The 13,693-nt window shown below is 43.3% G+C and overlaps 1 protein-coding gene across 4 annotated transcripts in view; it reads left to right on the top strand.

Annotated features, from left to right (window-relative positions):
* The window catches only part of ART1 (ADP-ribosyltransferase 1), a 57,768-nt gene that overhangs the window by 40,813 nt on the left and 3,262 nt on the right, over positions 1–13,693 (top strand). For all 4 annotated transcript variants that reach the window (XM_033950458.1, XM_033950457.1, XM_033950455.1 and 1 more), the window contains 3 exons: positions 8,606–8,686; positions 9,664–10,405; positions 13,442–13,480. In XM_033950458.1, the coding sequence (XP_033806349.1) occupies positions 8,621–8,686; positions 9,664–10,405; positions 13,442–13,480 (847 nt within the window). In that variant the 5' untranslated portion in view covers positions 8,606–8,620. The remainder of the gene's footprint in view (positions 1–8,605; positions 8,687–9,663; positions 10,406–13,441; positions 13,481–13,693) is intronic.

Raw genomic sequence — 13,693 nt, 5'->3', positions numbered from 1 at the left:
TTTTTTTGTTATAATGAAGTAATCAACCTGGATAAGCAATTTCTAGATAGAAAGAGAGAGTGAGGGCTTTGAGGTAGTTTTAATGCCTTTCAAAGATAACAGATATAGCATCGAAGTGGATTGTCTTTTCATAACTAGCTGTGATTGACTATAGCTTTCTTGTTAACCATCTGCAAAAAAACCTTCACATTCAACCCTCAGTCTGCAAAACCCCGATTGCTCTTCTGCATTGAGCATTTAAAACACATGCTTGAGAGTCTCTTTCAGTTCAGCACCTTCCAGTTAGCAGGAACATTAAAGATTAGCTTAAAACATTTTCAAACAATTTATTCCTTTTCATTAACCTTCCTTGACAGATGGCCTGGAAAGAGTTTGTATTTGATTCCTAAGAAGAAAGGCAAGAGAGAGGAAATATGATTGAGACTCACACACACACACACACACACACTTACACAAGCAGGCATAGAAGAGGCACAAGCAGGCACAGAAGGGAACACACACTCACACTCACACAAGCAAAAAAGGTACCAGTGAAATAAAAAGAGAGCACTCCAAAAAGGCGGACTGCAATTGAAGCAGAGGGAATCCAGAAGATGAGCTTTCCAGTGTTCTGCACAGTCTGTCATATGTATGACTACCTCCCCTCGGGGAGGCAGTCGTATGTATGCAGTCGGTGTCAGGAGCTGAAAAGCTAGAAGAAGGAAGTTAGTCGATTGAAGTACAGGATTCATGAACTGGAGGGACTTTACATCACAGAAGACCCAATCAGGACAGCTGAAGATCCTATGAGAGAGAGGCACATCAAGGAACAAGTCAGGGAGCTCGAGGAATTCATTGAGGGGGCCTACAGGAGGGTGGAAGAACACGAACAGCATAGGGAAGACGAAGATACACCCACATGGAATGGAGAACAAGAGCAATCTGATTCCAAGGAAGAAGAAGCCCATAGAGGAATCCCGCAGGAAGGGGAGGCAAGGTCTTGCCGATGCCTAGAAGAGAAATCAGCAAAGCACACTGAGGACACAGACCTGCGACCGGAGTGAAAACTGAAAAAGGAAAGTCTGCGATCCTAGTGGGAGACTCAATCCTAAGGCAGTAGATAGCCACATAGCAGGAGGAAGAGAGGATCGACTAGTGACCTGCCTCCCAGGAGCAAAAGCAAAAGACATCGTCAAAAAAATTGAAAGGATCCTAGAAGGAGCAGAGACGGAAGAGACTACAGTGATGATCCACATTGGGACAAATGATGTCAGCAGGAGAGACTACAGTAGGAATGCACTGATCGAACAGTTCAAGATTCTGGGAAGGAAGTTGAAGATGAGGATTCAGAAGATAGCATTCCTACCAGTGCCAAAGGCAGATGTGAAGAGGCAGACGGAACTACAATCAATAAACGCATGGATGAGGAGATGGTGTGAGGAAGAGGGGTTCCACTTCGTGAGGAACTGGACAACGTTTTGGGGCAAGAGCAAGCTCTTCAGGAGAGATGGACTACACCTGAGCGCGCCAGGAACTAGACTTCTAGCAAACAACATCAAGAGAGGAATAGAACAGGCTTTAAACTAAGAAGAAGGGGAAAGCTGACAGTCGACCAGGTGTCGACGATTCGGAAGAAGGTATCCTGTGAGCATACTGAGTGGGAAAAATGCTGGGAAGACACAATGGGGAAGACACAATGGGCAAAACACAGGAGATGACTGATCCAGAGGAAAATAAGAAGATTGTAGCACAGGAGAAGAAAATAAAGATCGTAGCACAGGGAAAGGAAATGAAGACAATAAAATACCAGGACCTAAATTGCATGTATACTAATGCAAGGAGCCTAAGGAACAAAATGGGAGAATTAGAAGTCATGGCCAAGAAAGAGAACCTGAACATCTTTGGGGTCTCTGAAACATGGTGGAATGAAGAAAACAAATGGGACATAGTACTGCTGGGGTACAAACTCTATCGCGAAGACAGGTCAGGTCAGAAAGGAGGAGGAATAGCCCTATACATAAATGAAAGCATACACTCGACCAGGGTGGACACAGCAGTGACGACCAACAAATTGTAATCACTATGAGTTAAAATACTGGAAAGGAAAGTGCCTGAGATAAAGATGGGCCTGTACTATCATCCACCTGGGCAAACCGAAGCTAACAACAAAGAAATGGAAGCCGAGATGAAGCGAGAATGCAAAGACGGTAACACGATTGTTATGGGAGACTTCAACTATCCTGGGATAGACTGGAGCCTTGGAATCTCACAATGCGTTAGGAGACCGGATTCCTGGAGGCTATACAGGACTGCTTCATGGAACAGCTTGTCAGAGAACCGACGAGAGGGAATGCCACTCTGGATCTAATCCTTAATGGGCTAAGAGGACCTGCAAAGGAAGTAGAAGTAATGGGACCGTTGAGAAACAGCGATCACAATATGATCAAGTTCAAAGATGAAGCAGGAATACCGAAGGGAAAGAGAACCACAGTGACAACTTTTAACTTCAAGAAAGGAAACTACGAAGCGATGAGGGTAATGGTAAGGAAGAAACTTAGGAACAGCTCAAAGAAATGGCAGACTGTAGAGCAAGCCTGGTCTTTATTCAAGGACACGGTGAGCGAAGCGCAAAATCTGTATATCCCTAGATTCAGAAAAGGGTGCAAAAAGAACTGAACAAAAGACCTGGCGTGGATAACTAAAGAAGTGAAGAAAGTGATAGGAGATTAGAAGAATTCATTCCGGAAATGGAAAAAGGACAAAACCGAGGAGAATTGGAAAGAGCACAGGGAGCATCAAAAAGAATGTCACCTCGTGGTTAGAAAAGCAAAAAGAGAATATGAAGAGAGGCTAGCCAGGAAAGCACAAAATTTCAAAACGTTCTTCAGATATGTTAAAGGGAAGCAGCCAGCTAGGGAGGAGGTGGGACCGCTGGATGACGGAGATAGGAAAGGAGTGGTGAAGGAGGAGAAAGAAGTCACGGAAAGACTAAACATGTTCTTTTCATCAGTATTTACAAAAGAGGACACATCCAACGTACCGGAACCTGAACAAATCTTCAAAGGAGACCAAGCAGAAAAATTAACATCCATTGAGGTAAGCCTTGAAGACATACACAAGCAGATAGAAAGATTAAAAACTGACAAATCTCCGGACCCGGATGGAATCTACCCTAGAGTACTGAAAGAACTAAAGGAGGAAATAGCGGAACTACTACAGCAAGTTTGTAATCTATCCCTGAAAACAGGCGTGATCCCGGAGGATTGGAAGATAGCCAATGTTACGCCCATCTTTAAAAAAGGATCAAGAGGTGACCCGGGGAACTACAGACCGGTAAGTCTGACCTCGGTTCCGGGGAAAATGGCGGAAGCGCTGATAAAAGATAGCATCAATGAGCATCTAGAAAGGAATAAACTTATGATAACAAACCAACATGGCTTCTGCAAGGGAAGATCATGCCTAACGAACTTATTGCACTTCTTCGAAGAAATTAACAAACGGATGGACAAAGGGGACTCCATAGACATCGTATACTTAGATTTCCAGAAAACCTTTGACAAGGTACCCCATGAACGCCTGCTTCGGAAACTGAAGAACCATGGGGTGGAAGGAGACGTACACAGATGGATCAAGAACTGGTTGGCAGGTAGGAAGCAGAGGGTAGGAGTGAAGGACCATTACATGGACTGGAGGAGGGTCACGAGTGGAGTTCCGCAGGGGTCGGCGCTCGGACCGCTGCTGTTCAATGTATTTATAAATGATCTAGAAACAGGTACGAAGTGCGAAGTAATAAAATTCGCAGACGACACCAAACTATCCAGTAGGGCTAGGACTAAAGAGGACTGCGAAGATTTACAAAGGGACCTGAACAAACTATGGGAGTGGGCGATCAGATGGCAGATGAAATTCAATGTAGAGAAATGTAAAGTCTTGCATGTAGGAAACAGAAACCCGAAGTACAGCTATACGATGGGAGGGCTGTTATTGGGTGAGAGTACCCAAGAAAGGGACTTGGGGGTAATAGTGGACAAGACAATGAAGCTGTCGGCACAGTGCACAGTGGCCGCTAAGAAGGCGAATAGAATACTAGGTATAAGCAAGAAGGGTATTACAACCAGAACGAAAGAAGTTATCCTGCCGTTGTATCGGGAGAAGGTGCGCCCACATCTGGAGTTCTGCGTCCAATATTGGTCGCCATACCTTAAGAAGGACATGGCGATACTCGAGAGGGTTCAGAAGAGAGCGACACATTTGATAAAAGGTATGGAAAACCTTTCATATGCTGAAAGATTAGAGAACTGGTGCTCTTTTCCCTGGAAAAGCGGAGGCTTAGAGGGGACATGATAGAGACTTACAAGATCATGAAGGGCATAGAGAAAGTGGAGAGGGACAGATTCTTCAAACTTTCAAGAACTACAAGAACGAGAGGGCATTCGGAAAAATTAAGATGGGACACATTCAGAACCAATGCTAGGAAGTTCTTCTTCACCCAAAGGGTGGTGGACACCTGGAATGCGCTTCCAGAGGGTGTGATAGGACAGAGTACGGTTTTGGGGGTTCAAGAAGGGATTGGATGATTTCCTGAAGGAAAAGGGGATAGAAGGGTATGGATAGAGGATTACTATACAGGTCCTGGACCTGATGGGCTGCCGAGTGAGCGGACTGCTGGGCATTATGGACCTCTGGTCTGACCCAGCAGAGGCACTGTTTATGTTCTTATGAGACATGTAACTATCTCTGTGGTGCAAATCCGCAGGAGGCAAGTCTTTTTCAATTGAAAGGAAGAGGAGAGATATCATAGAGACATTTAAATACCTACGGAATGTAAGTGCACATGAGTCAAGTCTCTTTCATTTGAAAGGAAACTCTTCAATGAAGTTAAGAGGCGATAGGCTCCGGAGTAATCGAAGGAAATTCTTTGTTCCATGCATCTACCACCCTTTCTGTAAAAGTCTCCCAGACGAGGTGGTGGAGACAGAGACTGTGTCTGAATTCAAAAGGGCCTGGGATAGGCACGTGGGATCTCTCAGAGAGAGAAAGAGATAATGGTTACTGTGGATGGGCAGACTAGATGGGCCATTTAGCCTTTATCTGCCATCATGTTTCTATGTTTCTAAGCTCTGGAACAAGAAGGCATAAGATGAAGTTGAAGGAGGGATGCACATGAAAATAATCCAAGGAAATACTTCTTCACAGAAAGGGGTGGAAGATATGTGGAATGACCTCCAAGTGGAGGCAGTCAAGACAAGGACTGTATTTGAATTCAAGAAAGCATGGGACAGGCATGTAGGATTTCTTAGGGGCAGGAAGAGACAGCAGATGATGTGGATGGACAGACTGAATGGATCATAAGGTTTTTATCTGCAATCATTTTCTATATTTCATAGTTCCACTCACTGTGACTGCTGGAGAGGCAGTTTTTGGAGCTTCTGTGCAGATGACACCTCTCTGCTAGAGATAGAGTGCATAACATAACATAACAAAATTTCTTATATACCACAGCTACCTTGCGGTTCTGTGCAGTTAATTAAAATACAAGTATACACAGTATAAACAAAATTAATTAATGAAAATATTTACCAAATAGATCAGTCTTCATAAATTTTCTAAATGCCAGATAAGAAGTAGAAATAGAAAGATACAAACTAACTTGTGCGCCCACATCTGGAATACTGCATCCAATTGAGCAAGGGACATCGACGCCTCTTGAAAGCTTAGGTTTGAAAAATAATAAAACATGCACAATGACACCAGCGCAAGGTTTTAAAAATTAATTAAGATTTATTGAGTTATTGTTTCTATTTTTCCATTATGAGATCAAAAGAATCAAGCATAATTGCTTAACAGTTGTGCTAATGGGAGATCGTTATAGTTGCCAAATGCTGGCCTTCTCATAACGAGCTCATCTTAATAGCTCCGGTCATTCTGTTATATACTTTTGGCTTATTGTGACATCATCAGGTTGACAACCAATAAAATAACATGGGTGGTCTTAAAAGTTAGACAAGGAAAAATTCCTCCATGTTTCAAAGTTAGACAGTTTTAGAAAATTACTTTTGATTTCTGAATTAATATTATAACATTATAACATATTCAAGAGAATCTACAATTATTAACAGGGTGCTGAGAAGTTCTCAACCTCTCCCTAAATTGACAGGTTCAAATTACATAGCCTTAGCCTGGAGGAGGAGGGGCTGGTCTCCCCCTCTCCTCCTAAGCTGACAGTCTCACACACAAAGAGCAGGAGTCTCTGACTTAATTACTTCCAGATGTTGCTGTAGGATTTCTTTAGGTTGCAAAGATATATAAATATGTTTTTCAAAACTCATTCCTTTGTTTAATACAGTCACACAAATCACTCCAGGGGCCCCCATTCATTCATAACTCGGCCATTCATACTTAATGCATTTTATATCTTAGTTTAGGACACGTTATCTTCCTAGCCAGTCTACAGCACATGTGGTATTAATTAACACCACGATGCTAAGAACAAAGACCTGGAAACACAAAATGGATTCCATCCTCTGGTTTCCTTCATGATCTGGCACAACAGCAAAGTACATAAAAGAACACCATTCTTTCCCTTATATTAATCTGTAGTGTGTTTTTCTGGCCTTGGCTTCATATTTAGATTTTTATTCACCCTTTTTCGTACGCTTCTATTTGGGCGTAGTCCTTAACTAACACATATATTTGTATCTAACTAGAATTACCCAGAATCATACGAAAACAGGCGCTTTTGTAGAAAAACTCCACAAAAAATACTGCACAATTATGTTCTGAAATCCATTCCATTACCTTCCCATAAACATCACCCCCTGCTGGCCACGAGCCACTACTCCTCACCAATACTGGTCGCCATACCTTAAGAAGGACATGGCAATACTCGAGAAGGTCCAGAGGAGAGCAACAAGGATGATAAAGGGCATGGAGAACCTTTCATATGCCAAACGGTTGGACAAGTTGGGACTCTTTACTCTGGAAAAGCGGAGACTGAAAGGGGACATGATAGAGACTTATAAGATCATGAAAGGCATAGAGAAGGTGGAGAGGGACAGATTCTTTAGACTAGCGGGGACATCAAAAACAAGAGGTCATTCAGAAAAACTGAGAGGAGACAGATTCAAAACGAATGCAAGGAAGTTCTTCTTCACTAAACGGGTGGTGGACACTTGGAACTCGCTTCCAGGAGAGGTGATAAGACAGAGTACAATAATGGGGTTCAAAAAGGGACTGGATGACTTCCTGGAAGCAAAGGGGATAGCAGGGTACAGATAGAGGGTTACATCACTGGCGAACAGGGTATGGAAGTTGTAGGTTAGGAGCACTTACAGGTCATGGAACTGGGGGGGCCGCCACAGGAGTGGACTGCCGGGCACGATGGACCCCTGGTCTGACCCGGCAGGGGCAATGCTTATGTTCTTATGTTGTTTATCCCGTAATGCTGCCTGATACGCTAAGATCTTACTAAGGAAGAGTTTATACACACATCCTTTTACAGAAGGACAATCAAAGAGCCAAAGATCACATAGTTGTTTTCTACTGGCAAATATAAAATGATCCATGAGATAACTGGGTAATAACCCATTGAGAGCCTTGAAACAGATATAGCCGAACTTAAAAATCACACTTGCCTCTATTGGCAACCAGTGCAGTTTATGTAATACTGCGTCACGTGATCGGATTGTTTCAGTCCAAAACTCAAATGCAAAGCAGTATTCTGGATAATCTGCAACCATTTTCGATTTTTCTTGGATATCGAAAGATAGAGCAAATTACAATAATCCAATGTACTGAGTACAAGAGATTGAACCAGCAATCTAAATGAGAAAAAGTCGAAATACGAGTTACAATTTAATTGTTCTTAGTTTCCAGAGTAAGAAATAAGATTTCCTAACTAGAGAGTTAATGTGGAAGTCAAAAAAGAGTTTATGATCAAAATATATTCCCAAGATTTTTACAATCGGCAGAATAAGGGGTCCTTTTATCAAGCTGTAGTAGGAGTTTAACGGGCGTAATATGTCGTGTTAAACCGCCTGCCACGCTAGCTGCTAATGCCTGCATTGAGCAGGCATTAATTTTTAAACGGCCACGGGGGTTAGCGCGTGATGAAATGTCCAACGCGCTAAGCCCGCTAGCACGACTTGATAAAAGGACCCCTAAATTGTGCCATTGAGTCGTCTTTGATCGTATCGGATGGAGAAGCCAAGAAAAATTTTGTTTTATTTGGATTAAGCTTTAACCTGAAATTCTTCACCCATATTTCAACAACCTCAAGGATCAATTGAATAAATGATAGGGTGTCCTTTGTAGGAGCTGTTATAGGTATCAGTATGGTAATATCATCCGCATAACTATATAATTTTATCTCCAGAGAAGAAATTTGGAACCTGAGGGGAGGAAAATAAAGATTGAACAATGTAGGAGATAGATAGAGTGCATGCTATCCAAGGTCCAGAGAGATCCATGGCTTGTTGCCCTAACTGACAAATACAGTATAAAATGCAGAAATCCCCAAGTGGTTGTAAATGAAGGATCTTAGTTCAACAGTCCAATAAAGTCTGGTTTCAACTGACTTGGAAACGTGTCTGTCGTCAAAAATAAATGAACTTCTTTTTGGTTTCAGAAGCAGCTAGTAAGGATGGGGCCCCCATACACACCAGTCCTCGGCCTTCTCTCAATTGTGTTGTTGATGGACGTCCCTCAGGTAATCAACGCTTTGGTGTTTGACGCTGTAATTCTGGTCTGCCTCAACTCTCTTCTTACAAAGAACTAAACATCCTTCTGGTTCCCCTGACTTCAAAGTCATCACATTTACACATTTCACTTGTATTTAATACACTGCAAATAAAATATCTAGTCGGTTTTACATTTAAAAATAATAAGTACTAGAATAAGAATGAGGAAAGTTACATAAAAAGAGGCCTAGGTTACAATCAAATTTAAAATAAAGAGAGGAAGCAATTTTCCTCCTAAGGACATCGGAGCAAATACAGGATTATTATCTGTGACTGTTACATGAACAATCCTTGCCTTGGTTATTCAACTAGTCTAGAGGGTAATGATTTTTTGTCATTGTAGACAGAGGCCCAAAATGTCCAGAAACCAGATTAGACATAGAAAGAGTGAGACAAGCATTGTCCTATGGACCTACAGACAAGCCACAAAGCAGCACTTCTCTAAAGAAACCTAGTGCCTCCCTTGTGGTCACTCATGGGCAGGTTACAGCAGTTCGTTGCTTATTTCTGCTTGGGGTAAAATATGGAACACAAATGACAAAGAGGCCAATGATACCTTATAGACTAACTCATTGGTTGAGGCTATTGTCCTTCGTGCAAAATGGACTCTTATCCAAACTGGATGTCTCAAAGTATTAGTCTACAAGGCGCCACCAAACTCTGTCATTTTTGCAGCAACTTCTCAACCTACACTTCTACTTGTAAAGGACGGTGTGATGCCACTCTTTTTCTAGGAGGTATAGGTTTCTGAAACTGGCTCCCACTGGTTTTGCCAATATTCTTATACATATGCAATTAGCAGAGCGTATTGTAAAATACTGGGGGAATTGAGAGCATCCCAACCTGGATGTCCCATCTCCTGCATAGACATTCTATGTAAACAGGGCTCAAGTTAAGGGGATGTCACTATCCACCCATAGCTTGATGTGTCTGTTTCCTTCACCAGGCAAGATCTTACAACATCCAGAAGCGAGGCATCTTCTCACCACATGAATCAACATTAGACATGGCGCGCGCCTCTTTTGACGACCAGTATGTGGGATGTACAGATGTGATGGAGGCAGAGCTTGGCCAGCTAAATCAGACAGAATACACCACAAACAGAGATTATGCTGAAGCCTGGGAGGCAGCGAGATCCCAATGGGAAGACAGAAGAAAAAATTTTGCTTTGCCCCATGGCTTCAAGGATGAACATGCCATAGCTATATTGACCTACACCACCAATAGCCCTCTCCACAAAGAGTTCAACGCAGCAGTGAGAGAAGCAGGTCGATCCAGAGAATATTATCTAAAAAACTTCAGATTCAAAACACTTCATTTCCTACTGACCAAAGCCCTTCAGATCCTGGATAAGGAAACAACCCCAAAATGCCACAGGGTGTACCGGGGTATCAGGGGCATCCGGTTCAGATCGGAAGAGAAGAAACCTGTCCGCTTTGGCCAGTTCACATCATCATCATTAAGTAATGAGAACGCATTACAATTTGGGCAGGACACCCTCTTCAACATAGAAACCTGCTATGGCGTCAACATCAAGAACTTCTCCTTCTTCCCGCTGGAAGAGGAGGTGCTAATTCCACCCTTCGAAACGTTTAAGGTGACCAATTTCACCAAACTCCAGAACAGGACTGTGATCAACTTGCATTCAATAGATGTATCCAGCAACTACAACTGTGAATTTGCGAAAGGTGAGTCTGCCATGAGGGATTCTCTTCTTCATCTACCTGGAACATATGGGGCTGAAGAAATCGTTCCTAGTAGTTGATCTTTCTCCAGGCATTAATATCCATTACTCAGTATAGCCACTCTGATCAGTGGCATAGTAAGGGTGAGTGGCACTGGGGCGGTGGCATCCCTGCCCCCTCCCCTGCCATGCGGCTGCCCCCTTCCCTTTCCCTGTACTGTTTTCACTTCTCTGGCATGAGCAGCATGTCTACATCAGTGTCAGCTCACCTTTTGACGACACTTCCTAGAGGCAGGTCTTGGACGTGATATCAGAGAGAGCACCGATGCTGATGTGGGCAGCAACCTCACGCCGAGGAAGTAAAAAAGGTACCAGGGAAGGTAAGGGGCGGATGTGTGTGGAAGGAGAGGGGGAGGGGTGCCGTGCCCTTTGCAAGACGGTGCCTGGGGTGGACCACCTCCCCCCCTTGCTATGCCACAGACTCTGATTAGGGTGTGTCAATTTTAGGGTAGGTAGAATTCTATTTTTACAAACTACTAGTGAACAAATGATACAATGTTGCATGCTGAATCTAAATCTGTCTTCAGAAACTGCTAAAAGTAGCTGGTTTTAAGAAAGGTTTGGACAAGTTCCTGGAGGAAAAGTCCATAGTCTGTTATTGAGAAAGACATGGAAGCCACTGCTTGCCCTGGATCGGTAGCATGGAATGTTGCTACTCTTTGTGTATAGGACAATCAAGCCATTGTGACATCACTGCTGAGGTTGGCTCTGAGCACTGTGGAATGAGGCATTATGACATCACAATCTCAGCTCTGGAATGTTGCTCTCATTGGGGTTCCGGAATCTTGCTATTCTTTGAGATGCTGGAATGTTGCTACTCCTTGGGTTTTGGCTAGGTACTAGGGACCTGGATTGACCACCATGAGAACGGGCTACTGGGCTTGATGGACCATTGGTCTGACCCAGTATGGCTGTTCTTATGCTCTTATGTGAGCCACGTATAGTACAATCAACCCATTGTGACATCACTGCTGAGGTTGGCTCTGAGGCACTGTGGACTGAGGCATTATGACATCACAATCTCAGCTCTGGAATGTTGCTCTCATTGGGGTTCCGGAATCTTGCTATTCTTTGAGATCCTGGAATGTTGCTACTCTTTGGGTTTTGGCCAGGTGCTAGTGACCTGGATTGGCCACCATGAGAATGGGCTACTTGGCTTGATGGACCATTGGTCCTAAGGCTAGTCTTATGTTCTTAAGGTGAGTCTTACGTACCTCAAATCACAGTTGAAATATGTAGAAATTAAGTAATATTTATGTGAACATAGAAATAGTCTGAACTATATCTGTAGCCACATCCTTGTCTTTATAATGTCATTTAAGCAGTTCATTTAATCTAGCAAAGAGGCCGTGAGATCCAGAAACCTGCAACAAGCAGGCCACATCTGGTTTGCTTCTGTTTTGGCTCATGAGCTCCCTGCTGACCATCTGACCCCTAATCTAATGTTCCCTCCGCTCCTGATTACATACATGACCAGCAGCCTCATTTGCCATTTCTACATACCTTTCTATGGATTGAGTTTGGGATGGCCAGTCTAGAACTACCATGGGCTTGCTCAAATATGCCTCAGTCTCTGCTGTCATGGTGTAAGTGGAGGCTCAGAGATTCCAAAGCTCCAGTCAAGTGAGGGTGAGTGTAGTTGCTTCACTGTTGATGGATGGTGTTTTCCTGGTGTCCCCAAGCTGTGTCTTCTCATCTCCTTCACCTCCGATCTTCAATCTCTCTTCCACTTCATCTCTTCTCTCCTGTTTGGCTTCGCCGCACAACATAGCTTGCAGAACCGACGGGCTGTAACCATACCAAGCTGACCTTCTCGTTGTAAGCATGATTATCGTCCTTACCTCTTCACACCGTTCTTTCAACAGTTGCAGCTGGAAGAGGAGATGCCTGGGACCTTGTTTCCAGGTGCTATTTATTTTTATATTGAACCAGTGTACCATATAAACCCCAGCAAAGAACTCTACAATCATTCTGGGTAAATACGAGTAAATAAGTAAGATAAATTTCTAATTGAGACACAAAGTTCCAGATTCTATAAATGACGGTGGCCAATCCAGGTTACAAGTACCTGCAGAAGCCCAAAGAGTAGCAACATTCCATGCTACCGATCCCAGGGCAAGCAGTGGCTTCCCCCATGTCTGTCTCAACAGCAGACTATGGACTTTTCCTCCAAGAACCTGTCCAAACCTTTTTAAAAGCCAGATATGGTAATTGCGGTTACTACTTCCTCTGGCAATGAATTCCAGAACTTAACTATTTTTTGAGTTACAAAAAGCAATTCCACGTATTTCTTTAAAAACATGCTAAATCAATCTTTCTTCAGTCGAGACACCACTAGCAGCACCATCTTACTTATTCGAAAGACAGAAAGTGAGAAATGTCTGTCTCTGTCAAGGTGCACTCAAGCGATTGGGACTTGTATATTCCCTTTTTGTGGTGACACATTCAAAGTGGTTTAGATATATATAGGTGCTTATTTTGTACCTGGGGTATGGAGGATTAAGTGGCTTGCCCAGGGTCATGAGGAGCAGTGCTGGGATTTGATCCCACAACCTCAGGGTCCTGAGGCAGCAACTCTACCACTGGGCCACTCTTCACTCCTCACCTCTGTGTCATGTGTCAGAACATTGTTCCTCTATTAGGCATCACCGGTCTCTTTGTCCTGTTTTACTCTCAGATCTAACACGTTCCTATAATCGTAACGGGAATATGTTTTTCCTTCGTAATAAGCTGACTGGGTACGGCGCTAGGTACGCCTGTCAGCCTTTTAGAAATGATCACCAGTAGTAGTTCTGGAGCCCTTCACACACACACTGCCTTTCCCTCTGTAGCTGCCTTTTCACCGGCACTCCTAACATACAGGGGTTCCTTCAGAATTGTAGGGTCTCATCTGAACTTGAGTACCTCACGTTCTTCTGAATTATACACAGTTTTTCATTTCATTTTTTTAAATAATTAAAATTGTGTACTCTTATTTCAGAGAGAAAATGCAAATCACCAAAGTGTCGTTTCAATTCAGGTAAGAAAGCCAACTGCAACGGTGTTTACTGGCTAGTCACAGCCATCCCTCGGTCATTAGAGTAAGGGGGGTCCAGTCCTGTTTGTCTAAATTTAAATCAGAATTAGTACAAGGGGGGCACTCGGAGAAATTGAAAGGGGACAGGTTTAGAACAAACGCTAGGAAGTTCTTTTTTACCCAGAGGGTGGTGGATACATGGAACGCGCTTCCGGA

This window comes from Geotrypetes seraphini, chromosome 6, assembly GCF_902459505.1.
Source record: "Geotrypetes seraphini chromosome 6, aGeoSer1.1, whole genome shotgun sequence".
Lineage (NCBI taxonomy): Eukaryota > Metazoa > Chordata > Amphibia > Gymnophiona > Dermophiidae > Geotrypetes > Geotrypetes seraphini.
The sequence above is the reverse complement of the archived record's forward strand: the minus strand, read 5'-3'. Positions and strand labels throughout refer to the sequence as shown.